Consider the following 19,058-nt stretch of genomic DNA (forward strand, 5'->3'; position numbering starts at 1 on the left):
GACTTTTAAGTGTTATTGTTGTTGACATCAGCACTTTGTGTTCAAATTATAGTATAAAAAGTAAATACGGAAAACAAATAGAATTTCCATCTCAAGCCCAACTGGGGTCAGGATAAAATGCAACACATGCTGATAAATTGTTTTTGAAAGCAGAGATGGGTAATAAATTGTGATTCCTGGATTCAGGTTGCACACAGTAAACTCCATAGGGTTAATTTAACTGGGATTAACTCTGTATACAAATGCCACCAAATGCACCATTTGTTACTGGGAATTTACACTGTACAGCCTACACTAAAAATACAGAAGTTTGAGTTTAATTTAGTGTAAAACCCCAACCTTACTTTATGAGGGACTAAGTAAATGGAATACCTTTCTTGCAATAAAGTTTATGCACAGTCACTGCCGACAATTAACATACAAATCTGAGAACCGTTCAGCATGTGTTCTGGTATTATTTCACTTTTATAGTAAAATAATACCAGAACACATGCTGGTGAGGGTGTGTGAGAAGTGGGCTAAACCAGTGGTTCTCAAAGATTTCTTATAACAGGCCCCAAAATGTAATAAACTGCAGACCCCCATTTGACAGGTTTTGTGCCAGGGATCCTTAACAAGAGATTATTTTGCTGTTAGATTAGATTTAGTACAGAATCCTACAACTGTCAGTGAGTGGAGAGCGTGAACCCATATGATTTGAATAGTAATTCTTATACATTTGAGTCTTAGCCATTGAACTAGAAGTTTAATTAAATTGTTAGTTGTGGGTGTTCAAGCAAAATGCATGGTAAACACAAAGGAGGGAGTGCACACCTGTGTTGGAAGTGCTGACCAAGGCAGGTAATAATGTTGACAAGGATGAGGCTGCACAGTTCTTAGCCGCAATGCAAAAGTTTATTAAAGGGTACAACCAACGTTTCAACAATACAGTCTTCCTCAGGGTTTGTCAACCAAAATGCATAACACATTTTTACTCCTTTTGCTGGAACACCCTCAAGGACCCCTGGCTGGGTGTCCCCTGACGAGAGAGAGAAAGAGAGAGCGAGGACTTGCCTCAGTTGAAATGTAACAGCTCGATGTACACATAATTTCTATTCCCTTTTAATTGTACATATATTATTTTGTATTGATTGTATTGTTCCACTCTGGCAATGTAAACGTATGTTTTCAATAAAGCCCAATAAAGCCCATTGAATAGAGAGAGAGGGAGAGAGACCAGAACTATGGTGTAGAATTAGACAATTTCCAGAAAATGTGTGTAATAGACTATCTTTGGCTGAATGCCTGCGACAGGCTGAGCAGCAGGAAGGAAGCAGGGTCTGCACAACATGGTCAACGTAACGTTTGCCTCACTCTGCCCTCTACTGGCCAAGTAATTCTCCGCACATCGCAGTTCCTGGTTTATGTCGTTGCACGCTTTTTCTGGCATATCACGCAGCATCAACTTTTGAAAGAAAGGAAATGAGTTGGTTTCTCAGCGCATAGCGTCGAATTTCGACGAGTTTAGAAAAGTCCACGTGTCGACTCCAGTGTTATTTCTCTCTGTTGCATGAGGCATCATGCTGTGGTAGTACATACACAGTAGATAGAGACACAGGTTTGCAGTGGGCTAGCAAGCTTGCAGCCGCCAGTTAGCCTGCTAGCGTGCTAGCTAGCCAGCTAGCTAGGTACAGTTAGCCTACTAGCGTGCTAGCAACTAGGTACATGCAGTCCAAAATGACTGACTGCTGTGCTGCGACGAACTGTGGATTCCACAGAGAGGACTCGTCGTCGGACAACAATGCTGCTCCTCTCTTCAAGTTCCCCGTGGACCCAGAAAGGTAAGAGTTTGCGGTGGATGGTGTAGTTTATAATGAGTCTGTACAGGGTCAGTGTTGCCAGGTTTTTGGAGGAAAACAAGCAACCGGGTCTATGAAAACAAGCCCCAAAGAAGCGACTATATTAGGCCACATCAACACTTTAGCGATGCGACGCGTTGTGAGCTTGTAGATCTGCGATTTTCCGGAAAATCTCGGGAAATGTTTTTGAAACATTTGAAATATACAAACCTTGTATGGGGGCCCCTGGCACAAAATATTTTCAGATCTGTGACCAAGTACCTGACATGAAAAAGTTTGAGAACCACTTATTTAAACAACATTTATGAAAGTAGCCCAAATAAGCAACTACAAGCCCCAAAAAACAACCAATATTTACAAGCAACTTAACAAGAAAAACAAGCCCAAAGTCGCTTATAATAAGCGGACATGGCAACACCGCTGTACAGGGTGTGCAGAACTGAACATCCACCATTAGCAGGAGCCTAGCAGCCGATGCTAGCAGCACGTTAGCTACTATAGTGACAACTCTTGAAAATGGCGCAGACTAATACTGAAAGAAAAGTCCCTGTGAAATTCACTCTGTTCTTTTTCCACTGTGTTTGCTCGATCATGAATACTTATTGGTCGAATGGTATCTTTGTGTACGACCATAGACGCTTTAAATAAATCACATCAGAAAACTTTTAGTTATGTAATTAAAATCGCCATCGATAAGTGACACCCACTGTGGTTGGATCATGGATGTTGTTTTTGTCCATTGACTGATAACCTGGGGTCCTACTAGGCAGTAGGCAAAGGGAATTGAGTTCTCATTCCAGCCAGCCACAATCTTGCTATCGTCATCTAGGCCATGTTACGTTCACTTTAATCTGCGCAGCCTATTGGTGGATTGTAGAAATGGAAAACTGTCGGTCTCTTTTTCCAGGTAAAATTAGTCTTATCATAGTTTTGAATGAAGGTTACAATAAAAGTTCCTGTCCGCGAAGTGCAGTATGGCGCCCCCTATTGAGCGGTCACCTCATGCCTTGTGCTACTTTTGTGACGGAATCGATCATTTGCAGGGCTATTCACTTATAAATAAATATGTATTGAATAAATAATGCATTGTAGATTCGACTATGTAACTGTTAAACATTGCTTATAAGCATTGGAAATTATAGTGCCGTTGACAGGAAAACATATTGCTCACACTCAGACCTACATAGTAAATGTTTTTTGAAACATTTAGCTTTTCTGAATGGAGTGAATTGCACATACATTTGCCAGACATTTTATTTAAAAAAAGATTACAGGCTGATGACTCTATGACTGCATAATAATAATCATCATAATAATAATAATACATTTGTAATCATCCACTTTTTACTTTATTGAATTCTTTTGACTGAATAGTTATTGAAGCACTTTTCTTGTGCTGTTAATACCACCAACATGCAATTTTAAGTGGGTGGAATTAATTGGCAAATGCATCCACACTAAATGTACTAACCAGTAAAAGTCCTTCCTGACCCTGTATTGAGTGCATCCTGTACTGGAGTTATGTCAAATTAATCAGTACCGTGAAACTTCGTTTTACCCATTAAACACAGCCTACAAAATATTCCTGATACAAACATTGCAGGGAAAATAAAACATGTTTTAATGTGTGAGAAAAGTAATCTAATCTAATGCAATGACATAATTGTTCATTTGTGTGTAACAACTAACAACGGCTGCTTGTCATGAAATAATGTCTATCCTTTCTTAACCTTTCATTTCACAGATGTAAACAATGGCTGAGCAACTGTCATCGCCAGGACTTGGCATCAAAACCTCCCGAGCAGTTGCATGAGCTCTACAGACTTTGTGCAAAACACTTTGAGCCCTCATTGATCTCCCATCAGGTAAGCTATAGCCGATTGACCTCAGGGAAGAGCAAATGTTACAGCAGTCGAGTAGCGTTATTAGTAGTGATGTGAACGACTCATCTACTTATGCCTCCGACACCTTGACTCGCAAAATACTAAGTCTATTTATTATTTTTTTTGCCTAAAAAACAGAATGTTGCAAAGCCAAAATGTAAAAAAAAATGAGAGCCTTTATTTGAAGTAAATATGTTAACTTGACAATTCTGTTCATGGTTATAATTTGTTGTATATTGTGTTGGTGCAACGTCGGCGGGAGAGGGGACAGCGCAGCCCCCTTTGCCGTAATCGTATGAAATCCCACTCCTACTACAGCATAGGGCTGCATGTTTCGCTATAAACCCCCCAATCTTTATTTATGGAGTTTAATTTGTCTGAACTCTGAATCTGCATGGAGACACTATTTAAAGGTAGCTCCCCACCGAACCAACGTCGGCGGCAGTAAGGGTTGGAAAGCGTCCGAAAATCTGCTGTTGTATGGGCACACTGTCGCGTCGGGTCAAAAGTTGTTGGAAAGCATCGAAAGCTTTTTACCGTCGACCTGGCGGAGAGGAGGTAGAGCTCTCTGGTTGGCTGCTAGGAGGGGTAGCTTGGACCTTTTTCTAAAATGCAATACAAAGGTAGTGCCCGCGGTAAATGTATTTTGTCTGACTACAGCGCTTAGCCATGGTATAAATATTGCTACTGCTGCATTTGCGCTCGAAATGCGGACACAAAGCATGGGACGGTGCACGCACGTGTGTGCCTCGTCTCGTTCAAACACCAGCTGTCAGATTTTCTCTGTAACAAAACTAAGCGTATATGCTGTAAATGTAACTTTAAATTGAATTTAAATCAATATCATTAGCCCTTACTGCTACTTTTCTTAAAGGTGAAAAAGGTCTGTAAAATCACTGAAGCAACCTGTGGTATTCTATAGATTTCACTTGAGCCTTTTTTTTACCATTGCAAACGAGTGCTCATTCTCCAACTATTTCATGGGACAATGGATTTATAGGGAGGAAAGATTGTCCATTTCATCAATTGAACATGATGATTATGATGATGCACAATGCTCGTGCATTGAGTATCATACAGTAGGCTACTCAAACAGAAATGACAGGCTTCCATTTTTTAAATCATTCTAGCTATTTATTATATTGATCATTAGTTGAAGCAAAATGATATGGCCGTGTGCTCACAGCGCTGCTGCTTGCTGCAGGCATGCAGTGTTAATTGTTTTAAATAACATTAAATACAAAAGATAAACACCAACATAGTCTAAATACAGATAACCTTATGCCCATGCCTTAAGCACCCTACATTGTAGTCGTTATCTTTATAATTTCTCAAATGATGTAAGCATGTACGTGTTCATGTGTTGTTGAAAAAGATATTGTAGCACCGTGCATTCACCAACTGATATAAAAACTTGTTACGACTGCCGGTCTAATATCTGTAGTAGATAAGCTACGCTGACAGGCTCTTGTATCTTGCTTCAGACAAAGCAGTGACATCATTAGCTGCAAATAAAACACTAAAGTGAAGAAACATCTTCCCCTCTTCCACAAGTGCCACTGTTGTTTTGTAGTGCAAGTTTAAATGAGTAAGAGCTCATCTAGCTAGCTACCTTGGTAACCTGATAAGTCTGCCCCCCCCCCCCCCCCCCGTGTGATCTCTTTTACCTTGATGGTTTCTACTCTGATGACATCAACTACAGTAGCCTGATGGTGGGAGGCCAGGGGTAGATCAGTTTTACTTCCTAGTGGTTACAGCTTATCAAACGAACAGCTCAATACGTTTTCACGTAAATACATTTATGCATAGGCTACCTAGCCTCAGCATCAGTTCATGTATTACCAAAAAAAAGAAATGCACCAATATACACTTTGCTTGCAAATGTTTTGCTCACATTTGGCCCAATATGTGGTAGAGGTGTGTTTGGTAGGCAAAAGCTAAAACCAAATAAACACTACACTTAGGGTTGCCAACATCCAGAACTGGAGAAACGGGACACATGCACGCGCGCGCAGCGCGCGTGCATGGGTCCCCTGTGCGTGCGCGTGCGCGCGCGCGCACAGGGGACCCCCGGGTTTCCCGCGGATAAAGTTACTTTTTTTTGTTACTTTATTTCGGTTTTAGGGTTAGGGTTAGGGTTGGGAACAGGCTGACATGCCACACAAACAATGATGCCGTTCCCACCGGAGAAAATCTCACACACACACACACAAGCACTCGTGCGAGCACTGTGCCTGCCCTGTCAACTGAGCGGTCCTAGCGCCCATCTCATAAAGCACACAAACGCGCAGCCAGACACTGCAGTGTGCGCAAACAGAAATATATTTTTTATTTTTCCCTTTACACCGGAGTCCGGGACAAACAAAGTCCCGTACGGGACACGCCCCTTTTGGCTCAAATACGGGGCGTCCCGGCTAATACGGGACTGTTGGCAACCCTAACTACACTGCATCATAATGTATAAACTCTTACAATTTGTGTTTCAGAGTGCTTCTAGTTGTGTCTTGAAGGAAGATGCCATTCCAACAATATTTGACTTCACACCACCTTCAAACAATCCATCAACTTGCAACAGGAAACGAGCAAAACATCCTGTAAGTGTTTCATTTCATAATACAATATTGTTTTTTTTTTACGTATTTTTTTTTACTTTTAACCCAAAATAAATGGGTTTCCTCTCTAGGTTTGACTTTTGTTGGGGTTTTATCCTATAACGGTGCCTTGAGAATTTCATATCATTCAACACAGAAACAGCATCAACTGATAAAAGATAACTGCTCCTCTAATTCAGTGGTTCTCAAAGTGAGGTCCCAAATGGAACCAAATGGACCTCACCCTTATATGTCTGTAACTCAGAGAGCGTTGAAATGGAACCCGTTAGGGTCCATTTGTATGCTCTCAGAATTATATTAACTAGACCATACCCGGTGAAGGGCGCAGGCGAAAGTAGTTGCAAACTGGGGGTTATTGCATGTCGTGTCGCGCGCCCCCCTCCCCGCGCCCCGTCGTGCCGTCCCCCCTCCTCCCCCCGCGGGTCCCGTCGCGGCACCCTTACGGAGCCTGTTCTGTCCTCTCTCTCTCTATCTCCCCCTCCCTCCCCCCCTCTCTCTCTCTCTTTCCCCTCTCCTCTCTCTCTCTCTCTCTCTGTCTCTCTCCCCCTCCCTCCCACGCTCTCTCTCTCTCCCTCCCTCGAGCCGTGTATGCGAAAAAAAACCTACGTCCGCTGCCAGTACTGCTCCCGGTTTGGCTCCAATGGGAAACATGGCCACAGGCTGACTAAATAAGCGATTTAAACGGGTAGTTTCGCTGGCGACCTAAAATATTATGCAGCCGACCAAACCTTAAACATCCGTGCGGTTTAGAATCTACCATTAGTTTTGGGACACGATGTATACAAAAGGGTAAACAGCGGAGCCTTGGCGGACGTTCGCCCGATCCTGGAAGAGAACGACATAGAACCGTTCTTTATGGAGCTAATGTGCATCGTGTGTGGGGGAAAAAATCTGGAGTGTTTACTTTCCAAAGTAGAGAGTGGGCGGGGTCTATGGTGTAGCGTCGGCATCGGTGTTGCCATGTCCGCCGATTGTAAGCGCTTTAGGGCCAATGTTGGTGTTATAGGGTTCGTTTGGTTTGGCCTCGTTTTCATAGACCTTGCTGCTTGTTTCTCTCGCGAAACCTGGCAACGACGCATGCGCAGTTTGATCAAGAGTCCACCCAACCAACGACCAACGAAGACTCCGCCGTGAGGTTACTAGAATTATAGTAGGATGATACTACAGTGTTAGGTTGGGGGTCCCAGAAATGGTACAGGGTCCCCACGGTCATGAAATTCCTGGAAATATTTTGAAATTAGAAAAAAAAAAATCCAGTACTGGAAAAGGTTTGAAATTGATCAAACATCATCAAAGGTCCTGGAATTGATCAAGGGTCCTGGAAAAATATTTGGCTATGCATTGTTTTTGGCTATTGATTTTGTTAAAACAAAACGTTTTCATAAACATGAATAATATTACACGAAATATGTAACATAAGTAGTTTTTCGCCGAACGGGCTGTGTGACGGCAGCCTAATGTATGTCTCAAACTTTATTTTTGCTACACTGCCTATCTTTGGCCATTCTACATAGGAGTAAGAGACACATTATTGCGCCGAATGATTGTTATATAGGCCTGGAAATTGGGCTAAATATTCTGGAAAAGTTTTGGAAAAGTTTTGGAAATTCATTGCTAAAAATGTGTGGGGACCCTGATGGTAGCAAGTCGGGGTCTGTGACTAATGCAAATCAAACTGGGGGGCCTTGAAACTAAAATGATTTGATAATCACGGCTATGGCCGTAAAAATCTTCTCTTATGGGGCCCCTGGCGTATCTTTTGAAACGGGGATCCGCGGGCTAATATGGGGTCAATTTAGGGGTCCTTGACATGAAAAGATTTGAGAACCACTGCTCTAATGAATCAGTTCATAGAACATGGCCATGCTGTCTCTGATCTAAGATTCTGGTCCATACGACTAGTGAAGTTTCCTTCTAGAAGTGCTGAATATAATGGTGTTCTATTGCAGGCTGGATCCATCACACCATGACTCCTAAAGGACTCAATGAAGCATTAGATTTGTTGTTTTTCCTCTATATTTGGCCTTTTTGCGCTCTGTTTTGCTCTTTTTGTTCTGTAGCTGATCAAATACATCACAGTTCTTCAAACAGGTCCCCTAATTGAACAAAATGATGTACCCAGATTATACATGTAATATTATGTCTTTCTAAAGTTTATCTTATTTACATTAGAAATTACATAGTTCCTCATGCAACTTTTTTTTTGTTTACTCTTGGCATTGTTTGGACTAATTTACCAAAAGTAGTGAGCTCTGTGTATACCTGAATACCTTTTGAATGTCCGATTATTCTTTTGTTTACTCAGACGGAAGAGGAACCTTCTGCTGTGAAGAAAACTAAAGGTACATTTGTTTTATCTTCAGACCAAAACATGAGCATTAATAAGTGACAATGCCTTGCCTGTAATGAACATTTCTTTGCATGGTATAGTCCTGACTCCTGTTAATATGTATGTATATAATATAATTTCATTTTTCTAATCAGAAAGTACAGCAACCCCTGCTGGGACCGAGGAAGCAAATGAAGTGTCTGGAGAGCACAGTGTGAATTATGAATCACAACAAGATGGCCAGGTGCCTGAGGATGTAGCCACCACCAACGCAAAAGAGATCCTAAAAGTCTATTTCAAAGAAATCCTTGCACTCACTGGATTCAGCATTAATGGCGAAAATAGCAGTGCGGATGAGCAAATGGGAAGTGCACGAGGTCAGCAGACTCTCAATCCCATCTGTGTTGAGAAGATTGACCAGAAGGAAATCCTTCAGTTCAGTGAGGACCTCATGCGGGAAGAGATACAGAACAGCCTACGTCTTGCACGATTCTTCTCCATTCTGCTCCAAGATGTTACCATCATAGAGGGGAAGCAGCAAATCCCAGTCTTCGTTAGGTCTGTCACAGTAGCTGGTTTCCCTCAAAAACATCTTGTTGGTTTCTTGCCTTGTGATGTAGATTCTGAGGGTCTGTTTTATATGCTCATCTCAGAGCTGAGAAATAAATGGGGCCTGCGAATGGAGCACTGTCGAGGACTCACCTATCTGGTTACAGGCAGCATGTGTCAGAAGATGCGAGACCTGACCTGCAAGATTCTTCAGGAGTTTCCCCAAGTAGTGCTAGCACCCAGCGACCCATATTCCTTCAACATTTGGATTATTCGCTGCATGCCTGTGGCTTCAATTCAGAAAGTTGCAGATACTGTTGAGGAGGTGGCCACGCTGCTCAGGAGAACGCCAGAGCTCTGCAAGAGATTGGATGGAAAGATCCAGATGACATATGGGCATATTAAAGGTGAAGCAGACAGAATCAAGGAGGCTAGCCGTGGTAGGTGGGAGTACGGCACAGATGCTTTTCAGACCATGTTGGAGATTCTTGAACCATTCCTGAACTGCATCAATGAGATGATCTCAAAGGTGGACGAAGACACTGCTGAACAGATGGCACGGCTGAAGCCCATTCTGAAGAATTTCAATTTCATCATCACCCTCGTTGTTCTGAAGAACACCCTCTGTTGTGTGAGCATTCTAAATTCCAGTCTCAAGGGAGTCATCAGCATCAGCAGCACCTTGCAGTACACAATTTCCAATGCCTTAAAGCTGGTAAACAAATATCAGCAGGAGATTTCAATACTCCACAGGAAGTGGTTCTCGGATGCAGTTGGCCGAGCAAGGAAGCTGGGAGTTGAGGTCACTAAGCCAGAGATCTTATTGGAGACAGACGAAGAAACCAAGGATGAAACCCCAATGGAGGACTTGTACAAAGAAACGCTGAGCAGGCCCATCCTGCAGTATCTTGTAGCAGAGGTAAAGCGAGTGTTCAGTACTGAAATGGGGAGAATTCTTCGATGGCTCTCACTGGTGCCTTCTTACATGGCCGACCACAATTTCAGTATTCGACGGGATAAAGTGGCAGATGCTAATTTGAACAACCTCGCCAGGCCTGACACATTTTATGAAGAGCTTGGCTGTTGGGAAGTGAAGTGGAGGCATGCTAGCAAGCGCAGGATTTTGCCGACCACTGTGTTTGCTACCCTGAAAATTCCAGACATAGGGTTTTACCCAAATGTGCAGAGTCTGCTGAGAGTGTTGGGCACAGTTCCATGTGTGAATGCAGAGGCAGACGTGTATGGGCAGTACAACATGGTGCTGGAGCGATGTCATTCCTACCTAACAGCCACACCGGAGGACCAGAGGCAGTGTAGCATGGCATATGTCTACGTAAACCAAGACGTGCACTTCAATGTTGAGCAAATGGTGGAATCCTACGTGCAAAAGCATCCTGATATATTGCAGTTGCTGCAAATGGTAAGTAGAATGGAGTGTTAGTCCATTGCTTGTCTTAGTGTGCAGGGTTTTGGTATCATGAACATGAGATATCCTTTTAAGAATTTCTTTTAATTTGAAATAATTTTTTGTTTGTTTTAGGGTGATGGCAAAGAAGAGAAACATCCCAAAGGTGAGATTTTCTTTATTATGCATAGATAGATATTATGCATAGCAATTTATTTTTCTCCACAAATATTCCAACCAATTTATTTCAATAAAATGACTTGCAGTACACAAGTATAGTATGGTCATTTCTTTCATAATATCTTTCATAAAATTGTAATCTTGGCTGATAAACATTCTCACATCTTCATTTCAGCACTCACCTTAGAAAATGATGGAACCAACACTGAAAGGGACAATGAAGAAGAAGTGCAACTCATGACCCTGGAAATGGAGAGTGAAAAACTTGTGGAGATGAAGTGTGCAGAGACTGATAGAGAATCTCTCAAATCTGCATTGCAGACTGTAGTGAGTGCTGCAAGTAGCCACTACAGCAGGAAAGTTGGTGAGGTTTCTGCCGAACAAGATGAGGTTGAATATGTGTCCAAGTCTGAGATGAAAGAGGTTCTCACCGTTTGCGAGGGCGCAGTCAGGGAAGGAATTCTCATGGAAGTGGGGAATTCATTCTTCTCCTTGTTCATTGATCGTGTTGTGAAGTTTGGGGAAAAAGATTATCTTCCCCTATTTCTTAGGTTTGTTGACAGTTTTGATGTCATGAGATTAGAGCTGATGGGATTCCTTGACTCGGATCTTGACTGTGAAGACATGCAACAGCGCCTGTTAGAAATAGTTACGGAAGAGTGGCGTCTCGATTTCAAGTACTGTAGAGGCCAAGCCTACTTAGGCTCTGGTGATGTCTCTTATAAGCTAAAAGCTTTTGCCTGCAAAATCCAGGAGACATACCCCCTTGCTATATGCACCCACTGCTCTTGCTATTCCTTCAACACATGGTGGTCAAAATCCATCCCTGTGCCAGCAATTAAAAGGGCTCTGGATACTTTTGAGGAGGTATTGATGTTTTTTGGCGACAGTGCCCTTCTTGAAAAACAGTTGGACCATGTCATTGCTTTTGGTCTCAGAGAGAGCTTCGAGAAAATCCAAGAATTGCAAGGGAAGTTCTGCAGTCATTGGCAGGAAAAGCATGATTCTTACGAGGTGTTTGTGCAGATGCTAGAGCCCTTGGTTGAATGTCTTGAGAAAATCAAGAACAATCCACAACGATGGAAAGCTTTCGTGTCTGAACATGCTCACACACTTTTGCGCAAGATAATGGATTTTGATTTCATCATTGCCATGGTAATCTTGAAGAACAGTTCCTCGTTCACCCGAGAGTTGAGTGCAGCCCTCCAGAAGGACCATTTCAGTGCTGCCTCCCAACTTTGCCAAATCAGTGGTGTTGTGGCCACACTGAACCGAGTGAAAACGAATATGAAGGTGTTTCACCAGAACTGGTTTGATGAAGCTTGTGCTATGGCACAGAGTCTAAGAGTGCAGATTGAAGTGCCTGAAAACTCCTCTTTGCAAATGGATAACATGATGAAGCCAGTCGGTTATTACAAGGATGCATTGAGTGTGCCTCTTATGGATAACCTGATCAATGCAGTGAAGGATCAATTTTCAGATGACCACAAGGAAGCTCTGAACTTCCTCTCCTTGGTTCCATGCTCTGTAACTGTAAGTTACATGTTTGAGAGCTTGAAGTCAAAGCCGCCTCTCTACAGCGGTGACCTTCCTGATCCTGATAACTTTACCACAGAGCTGAGCTGCTGGAGAGTGACATGGAAGACCAAAGTTGCATCTGTAACCATCCCAGATACGATATTTCACACACTGCGTCTGCCACTCATGCAGTTCTTTGGGAACATCAACACTCTACTGAGGATCATGTCCGTTTTACCCAGTACAGCCCTCGAGGATTGTGGGGCAGTAATGCGGCACAAGATGTTCCAAGAGTACTTGAGGAACACCAGCCCCAAAGATAGGACCCCATGCCTGGCTATGCTGCAGGTGAGCACTGACTTCAACAGAGACCTTGACCGGATGGTGAGTCAGTGCCTGAAGATCACCCCTCAAACCTTAGAGGGCATCTGCTTGGTAAATATAATTTATTTAGCTTTGCATTAAATATTGTGCTGCATTAAGTTTGTGTCTTTTAATCCTATTGAATGATTTGATGGTTTATTATTGTCTCTCTGATATGTATTTTCAGGACAAGGAATCGAAGAATCTCATGAAGAACTCTGAGAATAATATGGAAGGTATGATTGTTGTTATGATTTAACACTTTTATTACTAATGATTTTTACTTAAACTCAAACCGGGAAAGCATCTGTGTCTTTTAGATTTCAGCTATTCACAAATAGCAGATCTACTAGCTCATAGAGCTTGTAGATCTGCTATTTTTGAACAATTGTGAACATTTGTGCAAATCTTTAATATATATATTTCTAAAGCAAACATGTATTACTCAAATCTTCTGGGGGTCCCTGGAACAAAATATTTTGAGATATTCAAAAGAGGTCCGCGGCTAAATACATATTTGTGACTCTGAAATTGGTAGTTATACGGAGCATAGTGTAGTTCAGTTTATTTTCTTGAGGCTACATTGACTAATTCTGGTGTCTTGATGATGTGTTTTTCTGGATTGTCTTTAGTTGATCACATCAAAGAAGAGGCAGAGGAACTCATGATTCAGCAATGTGCTGACAGAAAAGAGGACGAGGCCGTTAAACCACCAGATGAGAACAGCCACAGAGGAGATAATCGCCCAAGTTTGGAGACCGTTTTCAGACTAGCTGCATCACTGGGGAAGAAGAATAGCAGTCTCTCTGAAATCTCTAAAGAGGACCAAGAAACGTTCATCCAGGAGGAGCTCGGTAACTGTCAGTGGTTTGGATATGATGGAAAATCCACCCCTGCCATAGCTGAGGCAGACATGATGAAAATGCTCATAAAAGCAATCAGAGATGTCATACTCCAGGAAATACAGGAGTCACCGTTCTTCTCTCTTATTACAGATAAATCTGTTACAGTTGCTGACAAGACCTTTCTACCTGCATTTGTCAGGTATGTGGGTGATTCAGCTCCAAAAGTGGAGCTTATTGGTTTCTTACCATTTGATGAAGCCTGTGAAATTGATGGGCAAGCGAAGAGTCTCGCCAAAATTCTCATTGAAGACTGGAGCTTGCCAATGTCCCTGTGTCGTGGCCAAGCATTCATGTACTTGGGCTCCGGCTGCCAAAGTCTGAAGAAAATGTCTTTGAATTTCCTTAGGCAGTATCCTCTGTCTGTTGTTACACCTAGTGAGTCCTGTGGCCTTGCCTGTTGGCTGGTTGGAAATGTGCCTTGTCCCTCTGTAACAAAGATGCTAGATATCGTGGAGGATTTGCTACTGTTCTTTGACCGCTCTCCAGATTTGGAGGAACAGTTGGCACAGGCAGTTGATGGGCTGTTGAATACACCCAGAGAAGCCCTGGAGGAGATTCCAGAAACGTGCTGTTCGAGGTGGAAGAAGAGGGAGGATTTCTTTGATATCCTTGTTGACACACTGGAGGGAATCCTGAGCTGCTTGGAATCTGTCAGCTCCAGTGCCACAGGCGCCAAGTCTTTGCATGCACAAGTTCTCTCTACCGCTCTGAGAAGTGTGGACTTCATAGTCACCCTTGTGATCTTGAAGAATGCTTGTGGCCCTCTCCGTAACTGCAGCACTGTCTTCCGCTGTGGCAACCCCGCTGACATTATCTGTGAGGTGGAGAAAATCCCTGCTATCATGGAGACGTTTAACAAAATGCTGGAGAACATAGGTACTGTGCATGCCCCTTGGTTTGAGCAGGCATATCAACTTGCCACTAAAGTGGCTCCTGAACAAGTGTGCTTCCCAGAGGAAGCCAACAGCTATGAGTCCCCTGAGATATACTACCGAGAAAACCTAAGTGTTCCTCTGCTCAAAAGTCTCATTGAAGAAATGAAGTACAGCTTCTCAGACAGCCACTTGAAAGCTCTATCTATCCTGTCTTTGCTGCCATCATGTAATCCCCAGACCATCCTGCCAGAGTCCACACACAAGCCATTCAGTCTTTACCAGACAGATCTTCCTGACCCTGAAACAGTGGAGCAGGAAATCAATGACTGGGCCACTGTCTGGAGAGAGAAGTACCAGGATGTTGCGCCTCCCACATCCATCTCTGAAACGATACTCCACCCTGAGTCAAAGAACCACCCCACCGTTACCTTGCTGCTCAGACTGGTGGCCGTCTTGCCTAGCGTCAGCATAGAGTGTGACTTGATGAAGACAACGCTGAATTCAATGAGGGATCTTTTAGAGAGCACCGTTAGCAAGGGAAGCAAAACGGATTGTGTGATGCTCCTCACTCATCAGCCGACTCTGCAGGGACTAGAAGAGATCATCGAGAAGTGCATGGAACTTCATCCAGAGAGCAGCCAGTGTCTTTCTCAGGTAAATCCACAGTAGCAATTGTATATACGGTAATGAAAAGTTTGTCAGAATTGTGCATTTTATGTGATTAATGAATGGAGTTGTTTTTACACAGTATTTCATAGTCAATGACAATTGTTTATTTTGTTGTGTTTTAGGTGAAAGAAACCTTCCGAGGACTGAACCTGGGAAATGGTAAGTGAAAGTATTATGATGAACACTACAATGTACATTACTCAATGTACAAATTGTGTTAACAACTTGAAACGTAGCATCCCTATTCTGGGAGGAGCATTCGCCAAAAATAGCAGAGCTACAAGGTGTGAGCTTGTAGGTTGGATATTTTTGGCAACGAGATTTGGTGCCAAATGAAAAGAGATCATACAGAGGCAACACAGGCCCAGTTTAGAGGGTATATAAGTATAGAGGGTTTAAGTAATGTGTAGACTATTGACAATTAACAGTCAAGTAGAAAGTTGGGAAAATATTATCTGTAATAATGGTGTAAATTTAAAGCTGCATTTTGTCATATTTTTGATTGTCTCAAGGCCTGAACATGATGTGTTTTGTTTGAAGGATTCTTTGACAAGTGACACCAACCTATATGTGCACGTGTCCATGTTAGTGTTTCCTCATAATTTCTAAATTCTTGGCCACATTCAGATGCATGGCCATTACAATGATCTGTATCCATTCATTATCATTTACATACTCACTTTACACAAAAATAAAACCAAAACAGTTTGCCAGTAGTAGGTGTGTTTGATCATAGTTTGTTTGGTGCATGTGATGGATCGGGGATATCTAGGGCTGGGTACCGAGATTCTATACTTTTATGTCACCGACCAAAATGCTTTGAATGAACTACTGAAAATGTCCTTGTCATTCAGTACCAAATTTTGATACCTACAGCCTAATTTGTAATCCGTTGTATGTTGTGTGACAAAAATAATGACCTACAAGCTATCAACGCATCGCAAGCTATTGTTAGCAACCATGTAGATCAGTTCTTTTCACTAGGGATGCAGGAAAAACATTACATAAGTAGTGTTTTTTACTTAATGAGGCAGAGCTTGTGTGTATGTGTGGTGGTATTGAGAGGCTTGACTACAGTGTGTACTATAGATAACAAAAGTATGTCTTCATTTGACCACACTTAATTCAATATACAGTATACAAAAAGCCGTCACTACCAAGACTGGCAACAGAACGAAATTGATGACACATTTGAACGTGCATTTAAGAGCAGAGCAAAGCTCCGTGTTCGCTGCTGTATTACTGAGGACGTCGCTGTACACATGAAATGTACCCACAGATTGTTCAAATAAATGGTTCAAATAGTTTTTGAACGATAGCCAGCCCTATGCAAAATTTAACAAATGTTCAATTTTAATTAAAAAAAAAAATAGGACCTGCTGAGGTTGAACCAGGGGAGAGTGACACGCATGCTTCCGGTGTAGCAGAGCTGTCCACTGATGAAGGGATGAAGGCGAACAAGGATGCTGTGATAATAGAAGACCCTCAGGAACCAAGAAAAACCATGTCTTTCTATGAACCACACCAGCGTGAAGAAATCCTCAAGGAACTCTGGGACTCTAAGTTCTTCACTATAATAACCGAGCAGGCTGTTGAGGTGGGTGGTGTGCCACATGTCCCCCTGTGCGTCAGGTATTTTAGCAAAGAGGACATCCAGTGTGAGGAGACATTGGCTTTCATCCCATTCAATGAAGACCCACTTGTCCTTGCTGATGCTATTGAGACAGCACTGTCATTGAAATGGGGCCTCAACATGGAATATTGTAGAGGACAGGCCATGTTAAGTGTTGGTGAAATGGGAGCCCAGATGAGGGCTGTATGTTCAGCAATAGCTAAGAAATACCCCCAGGCTATCCAAACTTTTAGTTCTGCCTTGTCTCTTAATGTATGGCTGGCCAGGTCGTCCCCTGCAGAAGAAGCAGCCAGTGGTGAGGTTTTGATGGAGAACATGTTGCTCTGGCTCACAGAGGACCCACAGCGCCAGAACAAACTGGAAGACATGATCATTCATGTGTTCCAGGATGATGAGGGAAAGGGTACCGAGCTGAGGGACAAACTCATCAAAAACTGGGATAAAAGCCATGACATGCATGAAGTCATGGTAGAGCTTTTAGAGGCAGTGATGCTCTGCCTGAATGAGCTTAAGCGGGAAGGGACTGGCCCAGACAGGCGGCAGGCATCAGAGTTCTTTGATGCAGTCAGAAACTTTGAGTTTATCTTCTCAGCGGTGGTGCTGAAGAACGTCCTGAGCAGAACCAAGAAGCTAAGTCAGTCCCTTCTAGGCAAGCCCCTAGATATTTTGCTTGCAGTAAACACCCTGTCCAGTCTGAAAGCATCCCTCAGTCAATTGACCAGTGATCTTGATACCCACCACAAGGCATGGTTCAAGGAAGCGGTGCAGCTGGCTTCTAGACTCCAGGTTCCAATGTTGCACTCAGTGCTTTTAGAGCCCCTAAGTGAGTTTTACAAAGAATCAGTGAGCAAGAAGGTTGTAGAACACTCCATTGCAGAAGTCACTGACCTCTTCACAGAGCAGGTAGTGGATACCTTGAAGTGTTTGGAGATTGTGCCTTTTGCAATGTCCAAAGTTGAAACCAGCGTTGTGGATGGTATTGTGTTCCGCCTGTACAAGGAGGATTTGCCAGACAAAACCTCCCTCCAAACTGAGATGCAGTCTTGGAAGGAGAAATGGCTAGATCCCTTGGCAGGCTATCTGCCCACTACTGTGCTTGACAGTCTGAAGACTTCGCAGATAAGGAGTTTTAGTAACATTGAGACTCTCCTCAGATTTCTAATCATTATGCCCTTCTTAAGGAAGGAGAGCAATTTCAGGCAGGGGAAAAGAAGCTTGCAGGGATTTCTACAGCAGGAGAAGAGATCCCTAAACCAACTGCATCCTCTCTGATAGATGAAGGTCTTCCATCAAAGTTAAACATGAAGCTTTTCAGAGGGTGTCATCGGCACCATGCTTCTGACCCATTGTATCCTCAGCCCTGATTTACTGTAGATCCCAGGTTTTGAGCTCGCCCGATATTTCTCTGTACATTATTGAGCTTAATTGTTTGAGATTTCATGTATTGTTTTCCTGCGAGCAAAGACTTTTCTTTTTCTGTAGTTTGAACAATTGTACTGCCCAATGGGACCAATGTCTTGCCAAAAAGCAATGCTCAACTGAGGGTTATCAATGCTTGTGTGCCTTTATGCAAAACTAAAAATCCACCCCCATGTATCACAGTACAGTTTGAAATTGAAATCATGTTTGAAAATGGCACTGTCCCATCAGGCATTTGAAATGAGTTTGTTTTTAGCATTACCAAAAATCATGCGTTTGACTTTTAAATAAATCACTCTCATTGATTCATTGCAAATATTAAATTGCACCACTATCTTTCTTTTATTTTCTTTTTTTTTTGCACAAATAGGTTAGTTCCATCATGTCTTCTGATGATTTCAGAGTATTCTGTCTCTTTATAGGAATGAATTTGCTGTAAACGTATCTTGAAAAGAATGTTTCCTCGAGAGGAAAACCTTCATATATATTTGTCAAAAAAGTAATAAAAATCTCCAAGGATTAATAGGTTTGATCTTTGTTTTCAATACATTGTATGTCAAGTTTTTATATTTACCTGCTGATGCAATACTGTAAGATACCACAAGATGGAGCAGTGAGCCAATAAAACTCCATTGGAGAAATGTGATCTGTACTATCCAGAGCTATAGGTTTTAGCATCAAGCCATTTACATATAATTTGTTATTGATCTTCTGAGCCACGTTTGTCAAAAGTAGACTTTTAAAATATCAAACCTACCTTCCAACTTGATTTATTTTGCCAAAAGAAACGAGTCAAATTCACAATTCTATCTATAATTAGTCACTTAATTTGATATTTCTAGTTGGTAAGTTAGTAGTAAATTGACTGAGTAGGTACTTA

General features: G+C 42.4%; 1 protein-coding gene across 1 annotated transcript; it reads left to right on the plus strand.

The window, feature by feature from the left end:
• The first annotated feature begins 1,401 nt into the window (after window positions 1-1,401).
• On the plus strand, window positions 1,402-18,701 carry LOC311056561 (uncharacterized protein). The gene is made up of 11 exons (XM_084073272.1): window positions 1,402-1,820; window positions 3,583-3,703; window positions 6,208-6,315; window positions 8,639-8,675; window positions 8,818-10,631; window positions 10,752-10,782; window positions 10,972-12,749; window positions 12,865-12,913; window positions 13,310-15,111; window positions 15,249-15,285; window positions 16,500-18,701. Exons 1-11 carry the CDS (start codon window positions 1,705-1,707, stop codon window positions 18,029-18,031), a joined length of 7,425 nt encoding a protein of 2,474 aa, XP_083929398.1. The 5' UTR covers window positions 1,402-1,704; the 3' UTR covers window positions 18,032-18,701.
• The last annotated feature ends 357 nt before the right edge of the window (window positions 18,702-19,058 follow it).

Source organism: Gymnoscopelus microlampas, assembly GCF_963454915.1.
Source record: "Gymnoscopelus microlampas genome assembly, chromosome: 12".
Lineage (NCBI taxonomy): Eukaryota > Metazoa > Chordata > Actinopteri > Myctophiformes > Myctophidae > Gymnoscopelus > Gymnoscopelus microlampas.